The sequence below is a fragment of the Gossypium raimondii genome, chromosome 8 (assembly GCF_025698545.1).
Source record: "Gossypium raimondii isolate GPD5lz chromosome 8, ASM2569854v1, whole genome shotgun sequence".
NCBI classification, from domain to species: Eukaryota; Viridiplantae; Streptophyta; class Magnoliopsida; order Malvales; family Malvaceae; genus Gossypium; species Gossypium raimondii.
Window position 1 is genome coordinate 46,420,551 of NC_068572.1, and position 18,149 is coordinate 46,438,699.

Sequence of the window (18,149 nt, forward strand, 5' to 3'; positions counted from 1 at the left end):
TATCATTTCATGCTTGGATCATCATCAAATAAATTCATAAAATAAATTCATAATTGCTGTAAATTAACAGCATTAATAATAAATATTGAAATATTGCATTTATTTACCGTAAACTTACCTCGGTACCAATTATAGCCAAATTCACCAACTTAGTCTTCAACTTTATTCTTCCCTTTGTCTAACCTCGAGTTTCGTACTTCTTGATCTAAAATAGTATCTTTAACTTATTTAATAATCACATTCATCAAAACATCCCTCGACTCTAACTTTTACAAAATTACAATTTTGCCCCTAAACTTTTACATAATTACATTTTTGCCCCAAGGCTCGGAAATTAAACTTCATCTCTTATTCTTATGTTTTATAACATTCTGAACATTTTTCCCTTCTATGGAAACATCAAATTCCCACTCTAACATGTACTTATGAACATTAGGTATTTTCTGGATTATGTCGTTTTACTCGTTTGCACTTAAAATCGCTTAGCAAAAGTTGTTTAACATAATTTATAGCTTCATATTCTATCATAAAACATCAAAATAAACACTTTTCACCTATGGGTATTTTTCCAAATATAAACCCTAGGCTAAATTATTGCTAGAATAAGCTAAATTAAGCTAGGGATCTCAAAACGTAAAGAACATTAAAAGCGGGCTTGGGATCACTTACTATGGAGCTTGGAAGCTTGAAAACCCTAACTATGGCTTCCCCCCTTGCTGATTTCGTTCATATGAAGAAGATGAGCATAATTTGTCATCTTTTTCCCTTTTAATTCATTTTAATTACTAGATTACCAAATTGCCCCTAACTTAAAAATTTTCTATTTCACTTATCTCATGTCCATTTTTGTCTACCAAGTTACCAATGGTATAATTACCATATAAGGACCTCTAATTTAAAGTTTCATAACAATTGGACACCTCTAACATGTAGAACTCAACTTTTGCACTTTTTACAATTTAGTCCTTTTGGCTAAATTGAGTGCCCAAACGTCGAAATTTTCGAACGAAATTTTCACGAAATCATTTTGTGAAATTGTAGACCATAAAAATATAAAAAAATAAAATTTTTCTCATCGGATTTGTGGTCCCGAAACTACTGTTCCGATAACCTCAAATTTGGGCCATTACATAATTAGGGTCTTTATTATCCTCCCCAAAGTGGACCACTAGGCTTCTATCCAATAACTGGGTTAACTGGTTTATCACATTGCTTTGGAATTCTAGCATCTGATCCTTCATATTTTGTTGAAATTTGGTCAATTGCTCTAGCATCTGTACTTTCATCTGCCATATTCTCTCCAATCTTTGATCCATGCCTCCTGACTTTGCTTGGGTACTGTAACAGTGTTTCATTGGTTAGTTAGTTTCCAGATTAACTTGAATGATTTTAATCGATTAGGCTCTTTTAGTGGACTTTAATGTTTATGATGTCATGCAATGCGAATGCATGCAATGAATGCATAAAGAGATGTTGATTCTGATTCAATTCCATTTAGAAAACTTTACTAGAAAACAAATCTCTTTACATAAAATAGATATTTATACGGCCTTGCCCTCATAGGCGGAGATATTCGATCCTCTTCTTTATTCGAGCGTTAAGATAAATCTCACGAACTCTTCAAAAAACATCTCTTCTATCTCCTTTTTGCTCAATCCAGGCCGTAACTTGTTGCTCACTCATCCTCGTGATGCTTGTTGGCTTCTCTTTAAGAAGGTTCAGTAGCTCTTGAATAATCTTTGCCATCTTGAATCCTTGGGCAACGGAGCCATAGTCGTGTAGTCCTCCATTAAATTATCATCTTTCTCTTATCATGTGTTCTTAGACCATATTCGGACAACCATATTGTCATCCATTTTATCAAGAAACCCATTTTCTTATGACAAGCTCTCTATTTAGCAACTGAACGTGAATCAACGCCTCTTTTTAAGATGCAAATGCAATGCAATCATAATAAAAACAACATAAAAAACAAGTTAGTACAAAGTAAAAGCAAATGAATAAAGTACCTACTCGGGAAACCACTAGGGTTTGGTGTAATTATTCCTAAGGTGGGCAACTAGGGTTCACTATATGTAGTTTGGCTCTAAGGTAAGGGTACCTAAACTAGCAGATTCCTCGATCCTCACCCATTATAGGCTCATACGGACCAAGTTCAGTTCAGGGGAATACATTTCCCTATGGCTGCACGGAGATGAAAATCTCACAAAGACATAGGTACGGATGTATCCCGAAAGCAATCCGCTATCCTGCACGAAGGTGAAGACCTCACGAAGGAAATAGCTTCTAGGCATTCGGTGTGATTCTACCTAGGGTAGGCTCCTAAGGCTCATTATATGCGGTTCGGTTCTAAAGTAAGGGTACCCAAACTAGCAGATTCCTCGATCTTCACCCATTATAGGCTCATATAGATCAAGTTCGGTTCAGGGGAACACATTTTCCCTATGACTATACGGAGATGATAATCTCACGAAGGCATAGGTACCGATGTATTCCGAAAGCGATCCACTATCCTATACGGAGGTGAAAACCTCATGAAGGAATAGTTTCTCACTCCCACTTAGAAGGGTAAAATCATTCAACTCATGTAATGAATAATGCAAAGATCAATTAAGCAAGAAAATGAATGAATGCACAATGATCTCATGATTTTTTTTTTAAATTTATTTTTTCAACAATAAGACAGAAATTAATCAACATTGTGGCTCGACTCTCGTATGTGTCCCCAGCGGAGTCGCCAAGCTGTCGAAACCAACTTTTATTTTTGGAAAAAAAATAAAAATTAGTTGTCGATGAAAATTGGAGTCGCCACCAATCTTTTATTAAGGTGTGATTGGATCACCTAAAAAAATGGCTTTGGTCTACGAGTTTTAGAAAAACGGATCCGGGAGTCAGTTACGTACGAGGAAGGATTAGCACCCTCGTAACGCCCAAAATTGGTACCTAGTTAATTAATTAGTGTCTTAATGTCAAAAATTTGAAAAATATAATCCTTAGCAAAAACTTAAAAACGTTACTTATTAAGACCCTTATCATTTCGGAGAAAGAAAATGTCACACCCAATGCGTTAGGGCACAACATTCTAATTTCCTCAAAAATGAATTAGTCTAAAACTCGTGTAATAAAAATTTAAAAGAATATTCATTTGTTTAAGATTTAAGAAATCGCGGCCCAATACGTTTGGACACAATTCCTCAAAATCCCAAACTTGAAATATTTCCTATTATTATTTTTTCAAAAAATCTTTGTCTCGAGAAATCAATACGTCACATCCAATACGTTAGGATACAACATATTTAACTCCCCAACAACAAGCTTTTTATTTTATATTTTTTTATTAATGAGCAACCCTCGATCGTTGGATTTAACGAAGAAAATCGGAACTCAATACGTTAGGGCTCAATTTCCTTGAAAATCCTAAATACGAGTGTTATCTCAATTTTGAAAATTTTAAAATCGAAAAAAAATGATGTGATGCTACATTAAATATAAAATGTAATAATAAATACAACAATGGCATAGAAATAAACGAAATTAATGTACATAAACAACAACATGTAAAATATCAAATGAATATAAATGAAAACATAAATCAATAAGCAAATGAAGGAAATAAACAAAATATATATATAAAGAGAAAAAGGTACAAAATATATATACATTTGAAATTATGAAGAATAAAAGACATAAAGATAGTTTACTCATAAAATTTTGGGTTATAAAACTTATATATATAAAATACATAATGCATTTATGAAAATAAGGAAAATATAAATATATACATATAAAATATATTCATGCATTTACAAAAAATGAAATATATAAGTATAATATAAAAACGTGGAAAATATTTATAATAAGCTTTGAATGGAGTATAAATATATGTGTATATATTACAAAAATGTATAAACATATAAAAATCATAGAATATGGGCAAACGATAAATATTATGAAATATAAATGTGTATATATATATATATATAAAACTATGAAAATAAAATAATAATAAAGTATGTATATAATATGTATATATATTAAAACGTTTAAAATATATATGTATATATAGTAACATGCATATGCGCACATATATGTAGGTATAATAATAATATATAATATAAAAATAACAAAATTAATAAAATAGACTAAAAACCTAAAATGAAAGATTAAGGATTAAATTGAAAATCAACAGAATTTAAAAAAAATGAAGGGCCCAATTAAAAGGCGCGAATAACTCATAGGGCTCGAATGGGAAAATATCTCCATCCTTTGAAACGCGTCACTTTATTAGGGCTAAATAAAATAAATAAATAAAATTTGTAGTGGTATCACCTTCTCCCTTTTTTAAAATCCTAAATAAGTAAAAAATAATCGAAAAAGAAAAAAAGAAAACAGTAAGCCACCTTTAAAAAACTGACAATCGTTCTCCCTTTTTTATTGATTCTTTTCTTTTTCTACAATGAAGGGAGATGCCTCTATTTATAGCTGAGCCTCCCCAAATCCAACGGTACAAATCAATAACATCAACAGCTAAGATTAAAAGGTATCTACAAATTAAATTTCTAAGATTACAAAATCATATCTTCTAAGATTGCATAAATCATATCTAAGATTGCATATATCATATCTAAGATTGCATATCATATCTAAGATTGCATATCCTCGAAGATTATGTTTCCATATGTGAGTCCGGGCTAAAATTGGGTATTACACTCGAGACGAGCATGCTAATGTGGCATGAGGAGCGACGCCAAGGAGGCTAGGTTTCTTTTGTTTTACTTAAAATGTTTAAATGTTTAAGTGTTTTCTCTTTTTTCATTTGAGGTTGTAATATTTTTATTTTAGTTTGTAATTTATTTTTTATTTATTTGTGAATTGATCCCGAACAAAATTGGGTCATTACAAGTATCATAAGTTGTGACGAGTTTATCTACTCGTAAATGTTTCATTATGTTATGTATATATCAATCGTTGTTATAATGAGTTTTAATTTATATGTGGGTGAATTCGATTGAATTAATATGTAATTTATTTTATTTATGAATCTACATGTATCATAATTTGTAATAAATTTCATCAAATAATAAATGTTTTTGTTAGAGTATGCCCAAAGATCAATCATGGGATGGTTGTAATAACATATTTGATTTATCATATTTATTAATATAAGCGTTATCATTATTATTTCAGTTTCTTTTACGTGTGTATAAATAAACTGTTTATAATAATGTCCTAAGAATAATATGATTATTCTTAAAAGATCCTTAGTCAAGTATTATTGTTAGATAGGAAAACGATAATGCATTAAGACTAACATGTAGTTGATTGATGATAAAGAGTTATCATTGATATGGAATGTCGAATCGATGCATGAATATGTGTGTTAGAGAACAACATATTGGATTGACCTATTATGAGTATGTTTCTGGATTATTATGTAATTGTCACGACATTACTCATAGTGATTAATATGTATATGATCCTCGACTTGAGATCATCATAATCCCAACATCGTGAGTAGTATATTTTGATACTGATCAAGCGCATAATCGAATCGGTTGTTCTATAAAGGTGATGTTGGATATACCACAATCGATGTAAAGGGATATGGTTGGTCGATATAGAATAAGTCCCTCCTACATAATGGGAGTAATATCTTGGGCCACTTGATTAAGTGAGACTAGAAATGCATGGCCATGCTCAAATAAGTTGATATGAGATGCCATACTTATTTGTATATTGTAGTCTGCTTAAGGTACCAAGGAACATGGAATGGACTATACAAGTGTGACTATTACATGACTTGTGTCCAATCCAAAAATAAAGGACTTAAGGATTATTGCATAAAAGGTTAATCATAAAAGAAAAAAAAAAGGTTATGTCGAATCATGATCTCTTGTGACTTAGGTAGCAATGATGCATTGCTAGATGCCACTCATTGTTTGTAACATTGGAATCGTTCTAGTATTACTGCTAACGTTACAGGAACCTACAGGGTCGCACCCTATAGTTGAAATGAACGGAATAAACCATAGTTGGTATTATTTTTGGGTTTCGCTTGAATTAAATTAATTATAGAATTAATTTAATTCGGTAATCAAATTTCCAACACATTATGTACAAGTTTGTTGTACGCATAATGAGGACATAAATTTGGTTAGCATATGAATTCAAATAAATATATGGTTTACCGAAATTATATTATAATTAATGTAATTATAATTTTCGGTTTAAAATATTATTTTATTTATTTAATTCCTTAAAAACCCTAAAATAATAGGATATAAGAATCTCGTTTTTCTTTGTTTTTGGTCTAGCAGCCGTCAAAGAAAAATTACTTTCAAAATCGTTTTGGGGATTTCTTCCGTTCGTAGTCAACTGGGTGGATTACGTAAAGGTCGGAGTCTCGATAGATTGCGGCTTGGTTCGATTGTAGATCAGACTACACATTATTGAGAAGTTGCTATCTACTCAGAACAGACATTAGGTAATTTCATAACCCTTTTCACCCCGATTCGTTCCTCACACATGGATCCGTGGTTAGGGTCGCCGATTATTAAATTTTTCCGCTGCGTCGTAGGGGTGCCGGCGATCCAACAGTGTTCTGATATTATTAAATTAATTTTTTTTTATATGCCAACTTCTATGTACGTATGAATATCATAAATGGTAACGAGTTTATTTACTTATACATGTTTTTTTCTTTATTAAATACACCCTTATTTCTTAATTTTTTATGATTATTGAAAATTATAACGACTCCATCCACTTACATATGTTAATGGTATATTATTAATTTAATTTACTTTTTTATTTGCCAATATACATATTTATAATTATTTTACTTTATCAACTGATATATTCATACATTCAGCACAAAGGAGATGACAACAGAAACCCTGAACTTACATATATATATATATCAATATCAGCACCACCCTAGATTTTTTCCTAAAAAGGGTTAAGTTCTAAGTAGAGCTGACAACATTTTCTCTGACATAAAACGAGAATCCATTGCAGACCCATGGAGGACAGGAACAAATTATTACAGGTGCTTGCTTCCCTCAAAACCCAGTAGCTTCAACTCCAATTCCAGATCCCCAGTTCTTGCACTTTAACCAATCTGAACATCAGCTTCCAAAATTGAACCCTTATCACATTAATAAACGGAACGAATGTTCACATTTGAAAGTATAGGTACCATATTAGTACTAAATCTAAAATACAAAGGCCATTTGTGCTATTATTCCTTATTTTAGAATTTCTTTCTTCGACTTAAAACTCGATGGATCGCCTTAATCAGATTTCAAGCGTTGAAAAGTGAAAGCTAATTAATAAGATCCAACCCGCCATTAATAGAGATCAAATGAAATGAGTAGCGGCAGGCACCAAACCATTAACTAGTTGACTTTCCATTTATTATGGCTTCGGCATAGTGGAGCTGCTGCTATCCACTATGGAAAAAGACGAAGAAGACGATTTAAGAGAGGGTGAGCGACGCCTTGGACCCACTCTGACGGGTTCTACGTTACTTGAGCCTATCAAGTGAGGGAAATTGAGCTTAGCTTTTGAGCCACGAATCTTGAAAGCGGCTTTATCATAAGCCAAAGCAGCATCTTCGGGCGTTTGGTAAGTCCCTAGCCAATTCCTCAACCATTCTTCTTAGGATCCCTTATCTCCGCCGCATACTTTCCCCACGGTCTCCTTCTCACTCCCCTGTAATTCACCCTTTTCCCACTACCCACCGCCGCTTCCTCTTCTAATTGACTTGCCTTCACTTCCACAGGCTGAGGAGGGCCAACGTTCAATGGATTTCGGAGAAGGCTGGAAGTAGCCCCGCCATATAAGGGCTGCCAGTCGAAGGAGACGACGTCGTCTAACAAAGTGAAAGAAGCCTCAGAATCATCAGCCAGAATATGCTGGCTAATGGAGTCCAAGAAGGCAAGATCCTCAGATATTACTGAATTACTCTCAGACTGATCGGTCAACATGTTTTGTATTCAACCGTAAGTAGCCTAGGGAATAAACCAAGCAAGCTAGTAATTTGTTCAAGAAAGTGATGAAGAACAGAGCGCTCTCTTGTTGGAAGATAACCCTAAACCTAAAGTTTATATTTGGTCCAAAAAGAGTTGCTCTCTGCCACTTTCATCGAAGTTTCAGTCTTCTCTTGTACAGTATAACATATAGTTTACTGAAACACGTGCTTATTATGGAGAAATTTGTTAACATATAAAACATAGCTTCCATTTATTATTTCATGGGAAAGGAAAATCTTTTGTCCAATACATGGTTCTGATGTGTACCATTCAACTTTTATCTTTTATTTCTGTAACACTTTATTCAAGGACGTCATCCTGTGCTTTTCCAGTGCTTATCAAATAAATAAATGTATGATAAATTAGAAATCAACTTTTATTATTTTAGATATGTTTGACAATTATTTTTTAAAATTACTAAATTATGTTGAAAATATTAAATTTGATTTTATTTGGCTAAAATTATTTGAAATAATGTCTTCTTTTTTAAATGCGATAATCAATTTATTATATTTAACCTTTGCCAAACCTATTCAAAATAATATAAAATGTTATATTAATAAGATTAAAACTTGTTAAAATTAATATTTTTTTATCAAACTACATACTTAATTTTTCAATATGTTAAAAGTAGATATGTGGTCGAGATTTGATATAAAACTTGTAGTATCATGTTAATGGAAGAATTAATTTTTATCATTATAATGTTAAAAAACAAAAGAAGAAATATCAAACACAAGTTTTAATTATTACTCCAAATAAATTTTAACAGTATGACTTAAACCTGGACATTAGACCCCGTGAAATCAATCCATATGTCAAGGTGCATGACTTATACTTGAATGATATTAAAAAAAAAAAAACATAATTATTTCAAAGATCGGAAAAATTTTTGATACACTTTAGACTTAAATTTTAGAAAAATATAAATTTCTTTCAAAGGTTTCGAAGGCCTAATTATTTTTTTAAAATTTTCAAAAGTTAATAAAATTGTCGGAGGCCCCCTATGCCGCCATAAGGATCTGTCTCTGCTTATATGTGAACCATTAACATTAAACCTGTTGAGTCCTTAAAGTTACCGGAGCGGTTTCGACACTCGTCTCCGAAGAGAAAAGAAAAAGATAAAGTTTTGGACTAATTATAAAAAGGTTTCTAAATTTTAGTTAGGAGTAAAAAAAAAACTATGTTATGTATCAATGATTTCGTGCCAAGTCAACAATCTGTTGAAAGAAAATAAAAATTTTCACACCAGTGACTAATTCGCACAATTAATTTTTTAAAGTGATTAATTAAGAAAATTAGAGTAACCAAAATAAGTTGTTTACCCTAATTATAATTAAAAGTGATAGTTGAAAATGTTGAATTAAATAATTAATTCAATATATTAACTCATCGAAATAAATTTGAAATTTAAATATAAAATCTCAAAATTCAATCAATTAAGTCGTGAAAAACATTAAAATGCTAAAAAATATAAATTTAAAATAATAATAATAACTCCCAATTTAAGTTTATGAAAACAATAAAATTATGTCATTTAAAACTCCACTTCTAGAAGTCCAAAGATCTTTTTTATGAATTTTCAAATCATAATTTTAATTGTAGAAATTAAAATATTTTGATGCACATCATTCAAATTTAGGGTTAATGCAATTTATTTTTAGCTTTGAATTCCTGATGAAATGTAAAAGATGAAAACTTATTAAGTCCACGTGATTAAATTTTATAGTTTTCAAAATTAAAAACTAAAACAAACCTATTTTCAATAAAAAAAAAGTACAAGGTTGACCTAACCCCTAAGTTTATTGTGAAAGATATTTTCCATGTAAAAAACCTGTGCTAACAACCCTAGTAAACACCAAACCCTAAAATCTTGGTGGAATCCGTACGGTGACCAACCTTCCTTCCTCCTTCCCCGTTCCCACTTCTTTAGAATTTTAAATCCGAGTTAAAAGAATATACGTGATGTACGTATAATCCCCCAATCACCTGACCATCACTCACGAATATTTGGACAAATAAAATAAACCGGAAGAATATTGGTTTTTTTAATAAAAGAAACAAACTGGAATAATAATAATATTGGAGCATTTAGTGAAAGAAATACAGCATGTGCTTAGTTAATTAATCAATAATGCCGCACGCCGCAGGAAGATGCACAGAAATTAATCTCAGATTGTTTCTTCCTTCCTATATAAATCACAATCACGTGTTCACTCTCACATCCTTAGTCATACTCATCACTCATCCATTCTTTTTTAACCCAAAATGAATGTGGAGATCTTGTCTGAATCAGATTTCAACATCCTTGAATCTTTTCAACGTTTCTTTGATGGCTTTGACGAATCTCCACCGCCACCGCCGACAACAACTCCCACCTGCGATAATTTTGTTCTTCAACCTTCCTATAACCGGTGTTTAAGTTTTAGTGGTGTTTTTTTGAATGAAAATTGGGGGGATTTGCCTTTAAAGATTGATGATTCCGAGGATATGCTGGTTTACAGTACGTTGCGTGATGCGGCAAACTCTGGGTGGAGTCCTTCGAACGAGGCTGATTCAACAACAGTGTCCTCCGAGGCATGTAGTGAAGGGAAAGAAAAGTTGATGGAGGTGGTGGAGCGTGAACCCAACGTGCTGCTGCCGCCGTCGTCGAGGAGGGGGACGAATTTTAAAGGGGTGAGAAGAAGGCCGTGGGGGAAGTACGCGGCGGAGATCAGGGATCCTAAGAGGAACGGTGCCAGGATTTGGCTGGGGACTTACGAGACACCTGAGGATGCTGCATTGGCTTACGATAAAGCCGCTTTCAAAATGCGTGGGGCTAAGGCTAAACTGAATTTCCCTCACTTGATTGGCTCTAGTTATTGTGAGCCAATTAGAGTCGGCTCAAGGCGTCGCTCACTGGAACCTCCTTCAGCTTCCACAACGTCGCCAAAGAGAATGAAGAGTACGGCTGCTGTAACTAACTCCACGGCGCCTACGGAGGTGATTCAGATGAGTTCTTGAAAACCTGGAGGCCAGTTTTGGATTTTCTAGCTATTTAAAAAGAGTCCAACCAACCAATTTTATTTTCAGAAAATAAGATTAATTGAGGAAGATTACCACCAAAGAAACAAGTTTTTTTTTGTGATCAAAACTGGTCATTTGAATCTGGATCGGTGTTAAAGCCTCTTAATTGCATCTGTTTTTCTTTTTCTTTTTTCCCAATTTTACTTCGTTTCTTCGGGAAGTGAAATATTGAGGAGTGATAAAACATTTTGTAAGATTTAAGGTGGTTGTTCGATTGATTTATTCTAATAAACAATTTGGCTTTGGTTTAAATCATCTGATTACTTGTTGTCGAAATCACCTTTTTGAAATTTTTTTTTAGGTTTTTGAAAAAAAGAAAATTGGGAGTCACCACCAATCTTTTATTAGGGTGTGATTGGATCACCAAAAAAAACGGCTTTGGTCTACGAGTTTTAGAAAAACGGATCCGGGAGTCAGTTACATACGAGGAAGGATTAGCACCCTCGTAACGCCCAAAATTAGTACCTAGTTAATTAATTAGTGTCTTAAGGTCGAGAATATGGAAAAATATAATCTTTAAAAAACTTAAAGCGTTGCATATTAAGACCCTTTTCGATTCAAAGAAGCAAAAACGCCACACCCAATACGTTAAGGCACAACATTCTAATTTCCTCCAAAATGAATTAGGTCAGAATACTTAAACAATAAAACTTTAAAAGAACATCCACTCATCCAAGATTTAAGAAACCACACCCAATACGTTAGGGCACGATCCCTTTAGAATCCCAAACTCGGAATATTTCATTTACTTTAAAAGAACATCCACTTATCCAAGATTTAAGAAATCACACCCAATATGTTAGGGCACAATTCCTTTAGAATCTCAAACTCGGAAAATTTCCTTTATGATTTTTTTAAAAAAATCTTCATTTCGAAAATCAATGCGCCACATCCAATACGTTAGGACACAACGTGTTGAATTCCCAATAATTAGCTTTTATTTTAATTAAAAGAATATCCATTTTGAAAAAAGTTTGATTTTAAAAAATCGAGTAAAAAAATGTAATGTTATGCTACATTAAATATATAATGCAATAATACTACGATAGCATAAAAATAATGCAAATATATGAACAAATAAATAACATAATGGCCTGAAAAATATTAAATAAACGGACAAGATAAAAATATGTAAACCTAAATTAATAAATGATGATTGAAATAAATTTTTAAAAAATACGTGTGCCCAAGAAAATATATAAATAATTAAATAATATCAAAATTAATAAAACATGTATCTAAAAAATATACAAGAAATATTAGTTTTTAAGGTATAAATACATACAAATGAAACATTTATATATATATACATATAATAATAACAATAATTTCAAAAAAAATTATTAGATATACTGATTTTAAGAAAAATATAAAAAAAGGACTAAATTGGGTAGCAGGTAAAGAAATAGGGGTGAATCCGCAAATAAATAAAGTCTAGAGGACCAAATTGAACACGCGGATTACATAGAGAGGCTGGAAGGGTAATTTTTCCTTTCTCCTCTAAAACGGTGTCGTTCAAAAAGGGTCAAATTGAAATTAAAATAAATTAAAGAGCGAATTTAAAAAAAATAAAAAACCTAATTATAAAGATATTTAAAGGCGGAGGGGCTAAAAGTGCAATTTGCCCCTCCGTGTAAAAACACGCGGGTCCTGGGTCCGGGTCGGGTCAACGCGCGGATCCTTCCCCTCCAAAACGGCGCCGTTTTCAATTGGCTATTTAAGCCCAAAATTAAACCCCAAATTTCATTTTACTCATTTTTAAAAAAAAACAAATCTATCAACAAAAAAACCTCTCAACCCTTCAGCCCTCCGACCATCGATTGATCATCGGCCTTCACGCCACCGAGCCATTGTCGTTTCTCCCACGCCAAGACCACCGTCTGCAGTGGCTTAAAAGAAAAAATCCCCTTTTTTAACCTTCTCAACCCCCTTTGCCCAAATATGGGCTTAAAATCTTCAAAATAGAGGTAGAAACGCCTCAAGAACTCGAGAAACCTTTCGGTTTCTGACCGTCTTTCCTCGAAGACAGCTACCTCGGAGGCACACGGCGATTTAGGCTCCAAACGCAGGTGGTTTCCTTCCTTCCCTTATCTATTTTATTTGTATATATATAATGATAAAAACAAGAAAAAAACTGTAAGTAACAACCTTTTGCTTCGTTTGCTTCTCTGTTGTGTTGCGAAAAAATAAAGTCTTTTATTGATTTTCAAGTCGAATCCTCACATAAGAAGGTCAAAATCGCTTTTATAGCGATCGTCAATACAAGAAGAAAAGAAAGAAATAAAAAGAAATCTTCCAATGTTGATTTGATTTCGATTCTTTGATTTTTCTTTCCTTTCTTGTGTTTGCAGGTGATTGCATGGAGATTCAGCTCTTGATGGTTGCGGCGCGAAGATCCTGCTGTTGCTAGGGTTTCAGAAACTGTTCTTGCCTATTTGGGCTGAACTATAATTGGGCTTTAGGTTTGGGCCTTGTAACCCGTTTGTAATCAAACATTATGGACTATTTTTATTTTATTATTTTATCTATTTTTTGCATTTATTAGACCGGGTAAAATTGAGGTATTACAGCTGCCCCTCTTTGCTCGTTATTGTGTAACGGAAACAGAGCGAAGACTTTAAAATGCCCAATTTTGCCCGGTCGTGCTGGACTTTGGTACTCTTCTTCTTCGGGTAGCCTCATTCCTTCCTACTGCATCTTCAGAAGTATAGGAAATAGTGCTTCAATCTACTCCACTGCAACTTCAGGGAGATAAGATTGGATGCGACCTGCTCCACTACTGCTTAGGGAGATAAGATCTACAATCTTCAACTTTCTCCGCTACTGCTTAGGGAGACAAGGCTTGGTGGCTAAATCTGCTTCCCACTATCTTGGAAAGATAAGATTTGCCGTCTTCGATCTGCTCCACTACTGCTTAGGGAGATAAGATCTATAATCTTCAACCTACTCATTCACTGCTCAGGGAGACAAGGCTTGGTGGCTTAAATCGCTTTCCACTATCTTGGAAAGATAAGATTCGCCGCCTTCGATCCGCTCCACTACCGCTTAGGAGATAAAATCTATAATCTTCAACCTACTCACGCCGCTCAGGAGACAAGGCTTGGTGGCTTAAATCGCTTCCCACTATCTTGGAAAGATAAGATTCATCGTCTTCGATCCGCTCCACTCATCGCTTAGGAGATAAGATCTACAATCTTCAACCTTCTCCACCGCCGCTCAGGAGACAAGGCTTGGTGGCTTAAATCGCTTCCCACTATCTTGGAAAGATAAGATTCGCCGCCTTCGATCCGCTCCACTACCGCTAGGAGATAAGATCTATAATCTTCAACCTACTCCGCTGCTGCTCAGGGAGACAAGGCTTGGTGGCTTAAATATGCTTCCCACTATCTTGGAAAGATAAGATTCCCGCCTTCGATCTGCTCCACTCATCGCTTAGGAGATAAGATCTACAATCTTCAACCTTCTCCACTCTTCGCTCAGGAGACAAGGCTTGGTGGCTTAAATCGCTTCCCACTATCTTGGAAAGATAAGATTCACCTTCTTCGATCTGCTCCACTACTGCTTAGGGAGATAAGATCTATAATCTTTAACCTACTCCGCTGCTGCTTAGGGAGACAAGGCTTGGTGGCTTAAATCTGCTTCCCACTATCTTGGAAAGATAAGATTCACCGCCTTCGATCCGCTCCACTCATCGCTTAGGAGATAAGATCTACAATCTTCAACCTTCTCCACTATCGCTCAGGGAGACAAGGCTTGGTGGCTTAAATCTGCTTCCCACTATCTTGGAAAGATAAGATTCGCCGTCTTCGATCTGCTCCACTACTGCTTAGGGAGATAAGATCTACAATCTTCAACCTTCTCCACTGCTGCTCAGGGAGACAAGGCTTGGTGGCTTAAATCTGCTTCCCACTATCTTGGAAAGATAAGATTCGCCGTCTTCAATCTGCTCCACTACTGCTTAGGGAGATAAGATCTGAAATCTTTAGTCTGTCTCACTGCAACTTCAGGAGGATAAGACTCAATCCGTTATCTTCACTGATTTGTTCTCTGGGGAACATGACATGTGTAATGAACCTAATTATGCCTAATGATTTAGGATGGCATGATCAAAATGTATCAAATGCTCCTAACTAGACACGTGTGAATGGTGTTTGCATGAATGCAAAATTTTATTTTTTTCGAGAATGATCCCGCTTAGATTAACGCTTTATAATTGACATGCTACAACGCCTTCTTACTTGACTGGTTTTTCTGAAGAAACATTTAGCCAGGTTGCCCCCACTATAAACCTTAAAGTTTAATACATTTGGGCACAAAAAATTCATACCATCGTTTTCCCACCGTAACCCAAGGGTATATGGCTTTTCTTCAATCTTCTCCTTTCACAATTCAAGGATACAGATTATGGAATTTGTTTTCTCCGCTCTCAGGGTATCCTATCAAATACTTATACCCAAATGAAGAACTTTCTATCCATAGGGGACTTCTTCCTACCCCATCAAAACCTCCTGCTGTCTCATTCGCTATTTAGACAACCGACTCAGTTTTAATTTAAACTTTTTCCTTCTTTGGCTCCTTATCTTTTGACCTCGGGGTGTTCTAAACAAAAGTCCTATTTTAGGTTACTAAATTATTTAGAAATTCCCAGAGTAATATACTAAACTTCTTTTGTAAAAGTTAATTAGTTCATCAATCATTATTCTAACGCAACATGCTTGCGCAAAGATAAAAAAAACTGAGTAAGAGATGAATTAATTCAGAAATTTATTGATAGTAAGTGTCTTGAAAAGAAAAAAATTTCAAGAACAGCAAAGAATGAAGTATTTACAAGAACCAACAAACTTGGTACAAATAATATGAAGACTAAGTGCTTTGGATATCGCCGCTTGAACTTCTCCATACAAGCCAAGAACCATTCTGAGTTTAACATGTGTTTAGGGGATCTATAGTACTTTGTTAATGCCCCCAAGACGTCGTACATCCCTTTATTGTTGACTTTAGCAAGGTCACCCTATGCCCCAATCTGACAATGTTTGAGCCGCCCTTTTCTGGGTTTTCAACTCAAACCCCATTTGGTCTCAAGGCGCCCTTTTCGGGTTTTCACCTTAGCCTCTCCTTCTTTTTTTTTTTTGAAATCAGAGCTCCCTTTGCTAGTTTTCACTTTGATTTCTCCCTTTCTTCAAGTGAAATATTTCTTAACCGAGTCTGAATTTACAGGATTCGAAAGATTTTTGCCATCCATTTCACTCAAAATCAAAGTGCATCCAGAAAAAGCCTTCTTCACAACATAAGGTCCTTCCCAGTTTGGCATCCATTTCCCTCTGAAATCCTTTTGTAAAGGGAGGATCTTTTTTAGAACCAAATCCCCTTCATGAAATTCTCTGGGACGAACCTTCTTATTGTAAGCTCGCATCATTCGTTTCTGATACATTTGGCCATGACGAATGGCTTTCAATCTTTTTTCTTCAATCAGGTTCAGTTGATCGTACCGAGATTGGATCCATTCAGTTTCATCCAATTTTAACTCAGCCAACACCCGAAGAGAAGGAATTTCAACCTCAATGGGTAACACTGCCTCCATTCCATAAACCAAAGAGAAAGGTGTTGCCCCAGTAGAAGTCCCGACAGATGTTCTGGTAAGCGTAAGAGCGAAAGGTAACTTCTCATGCCAATCTTTGTAAGTTTCGGCCATTTTCGCCACGATTTTCTTGATATTTTTATTCGCCGCTTCCACTGCACCATTCATTTTCGGGCGATACGGTGATGAATTATGGTGTCTAATGTTGAACTGATCGCAGACTTCCGCTATTGTGCTGTTATTTAGATTCAACGCATTGTCAGATATGATCCTTTCAGGCATTCCATATCGACATATAATCTCCTTATTCAAAAACTTGCTAACTGCTGACTTCGTGACATTGGCATATGAGGCCACCTCTACCCACTTAGTAAAGTAGTCAATAACCATAAAAATGAAACGATGTCCATTAGAAGCCTTCGGTGATATTAGTCCAATGACGTCCATACCCCACATGGAGAAAGGCCATGGAGAAGTCATAACATGAAGAGGAGAAGGAGGCACGTGCAATTTATATCCATAAATTTGGCATTTATGGCATTTCTTGGCATAATTGATGCAATCTCCTTCCATAGTGGACCAGTAATACCCGAATCTCATAATCTGTCTAGCCATGGTGAATCCATTAGCATGTGTTCCACAAACACCCTCATGGACTTCTTCTAAAATTTCCTTAGCCTCTACAGCGTCCACGCATCTCAACAGTATTCGATCCTTTCCCCTTTTGTATAGGATATCCCCATCCAAGACATAGTCAATAGCTCTCCTCCTCAATGTCCTCTTATCATTCTCCGTTGCTTGATTTGGATATTCGCGATTCTTCATATATTGCAATATATCTTGGTACCAGGGAGGATTATCATTCTCTGCTTCCTCAATGTTGTAACAGTGGGCTGAGATTTCATAAATACTAATTTGAATAGGCTTCATGTCCTCTAACTGATTCACTTTAATCATGGAAGCTAAAGTAGCAAGAGCATCAGCCATCTGATTTTCTTCTCGTGGGAGATAACAAAAGGTAATGTTGTCAAACTCTTCAATCAATCCTAAAATCAATCTTCGGTAACGGATCAATTTAGGGTCTCTTGTCTCCCATTCCCCTCTTAGCTGGTATATCACCAATGCTGAGTCTCCGTGCACCTCTAATATCTTGATTTTCCACTCTATAGCTGCCCGTATACCCATGATGCAAGCTTCATACTCAGCCATGTTATTGGTGTAATCAAAGTTTAATTTACTGGTGAAAGGATGATAGTCTCTATTCGGAGACACCAAGACTGCCCCAATCCCATTGCCTAATGCATTCAATACTCTGTCAAAGCTTAATCTCCAAGAATGATTCTCTTGGTGATCCTCTTCAGTATTAGCCACATACATCAAATCTTCATTCGGGAAATCAAAGTCTAGAGGCTCGTAATCTTCCAAAGCCCTGCTAGCCAAGAAATATGCTATCGCACTTACCTTGATGGCCT

General features: G+C 34.8%; 1 protein-coding gene and 1 pseudogene across 1 annotated transcript; one reads left to right on the forward strand and one right to left on the reverse strand.

The window, feature by feature from the left end:
* Positions 1-6,882: 6,882 nt before the first annotated feature.
* On the reverse strand, positions 6,883-8,105 carry LOC105793661 (ethylene-responsive transcription factor 13-like; annotated as a pseudogene).
* A 2,170-nt stretch (positions 8,106-10,275) lies between these two features.
* On the forward strand, positions 10,276-11,351 carry LOC105793662 (ethylene-responsive transcription factor 13). Its single transcript, XM_012622519.2, has one exon. It carries the CDS (start codon positions 10,302-10,304, stop codon positions 11,034-11,036), a length of 735 nt encoding a protein of 244 aa, XP_012477973.1. The 5' UTR covers positions 10,276-10,301; the 3' UTR covers positions 11,037-11,351.
* The last annotated feature ends 6,798 nt before the right edge of the window (positions 11,352-18,149 follow it).

Bases quoted from the DNA above. Each gene is read 5' to 3' on its own strand.
- LOC105793662 (XM_012622519.2), top strand. From the start codon at position 10,302: ATGAATGTGGAGATCTTGTCTGAATCAGATTTCAACATCCTTGAATCT.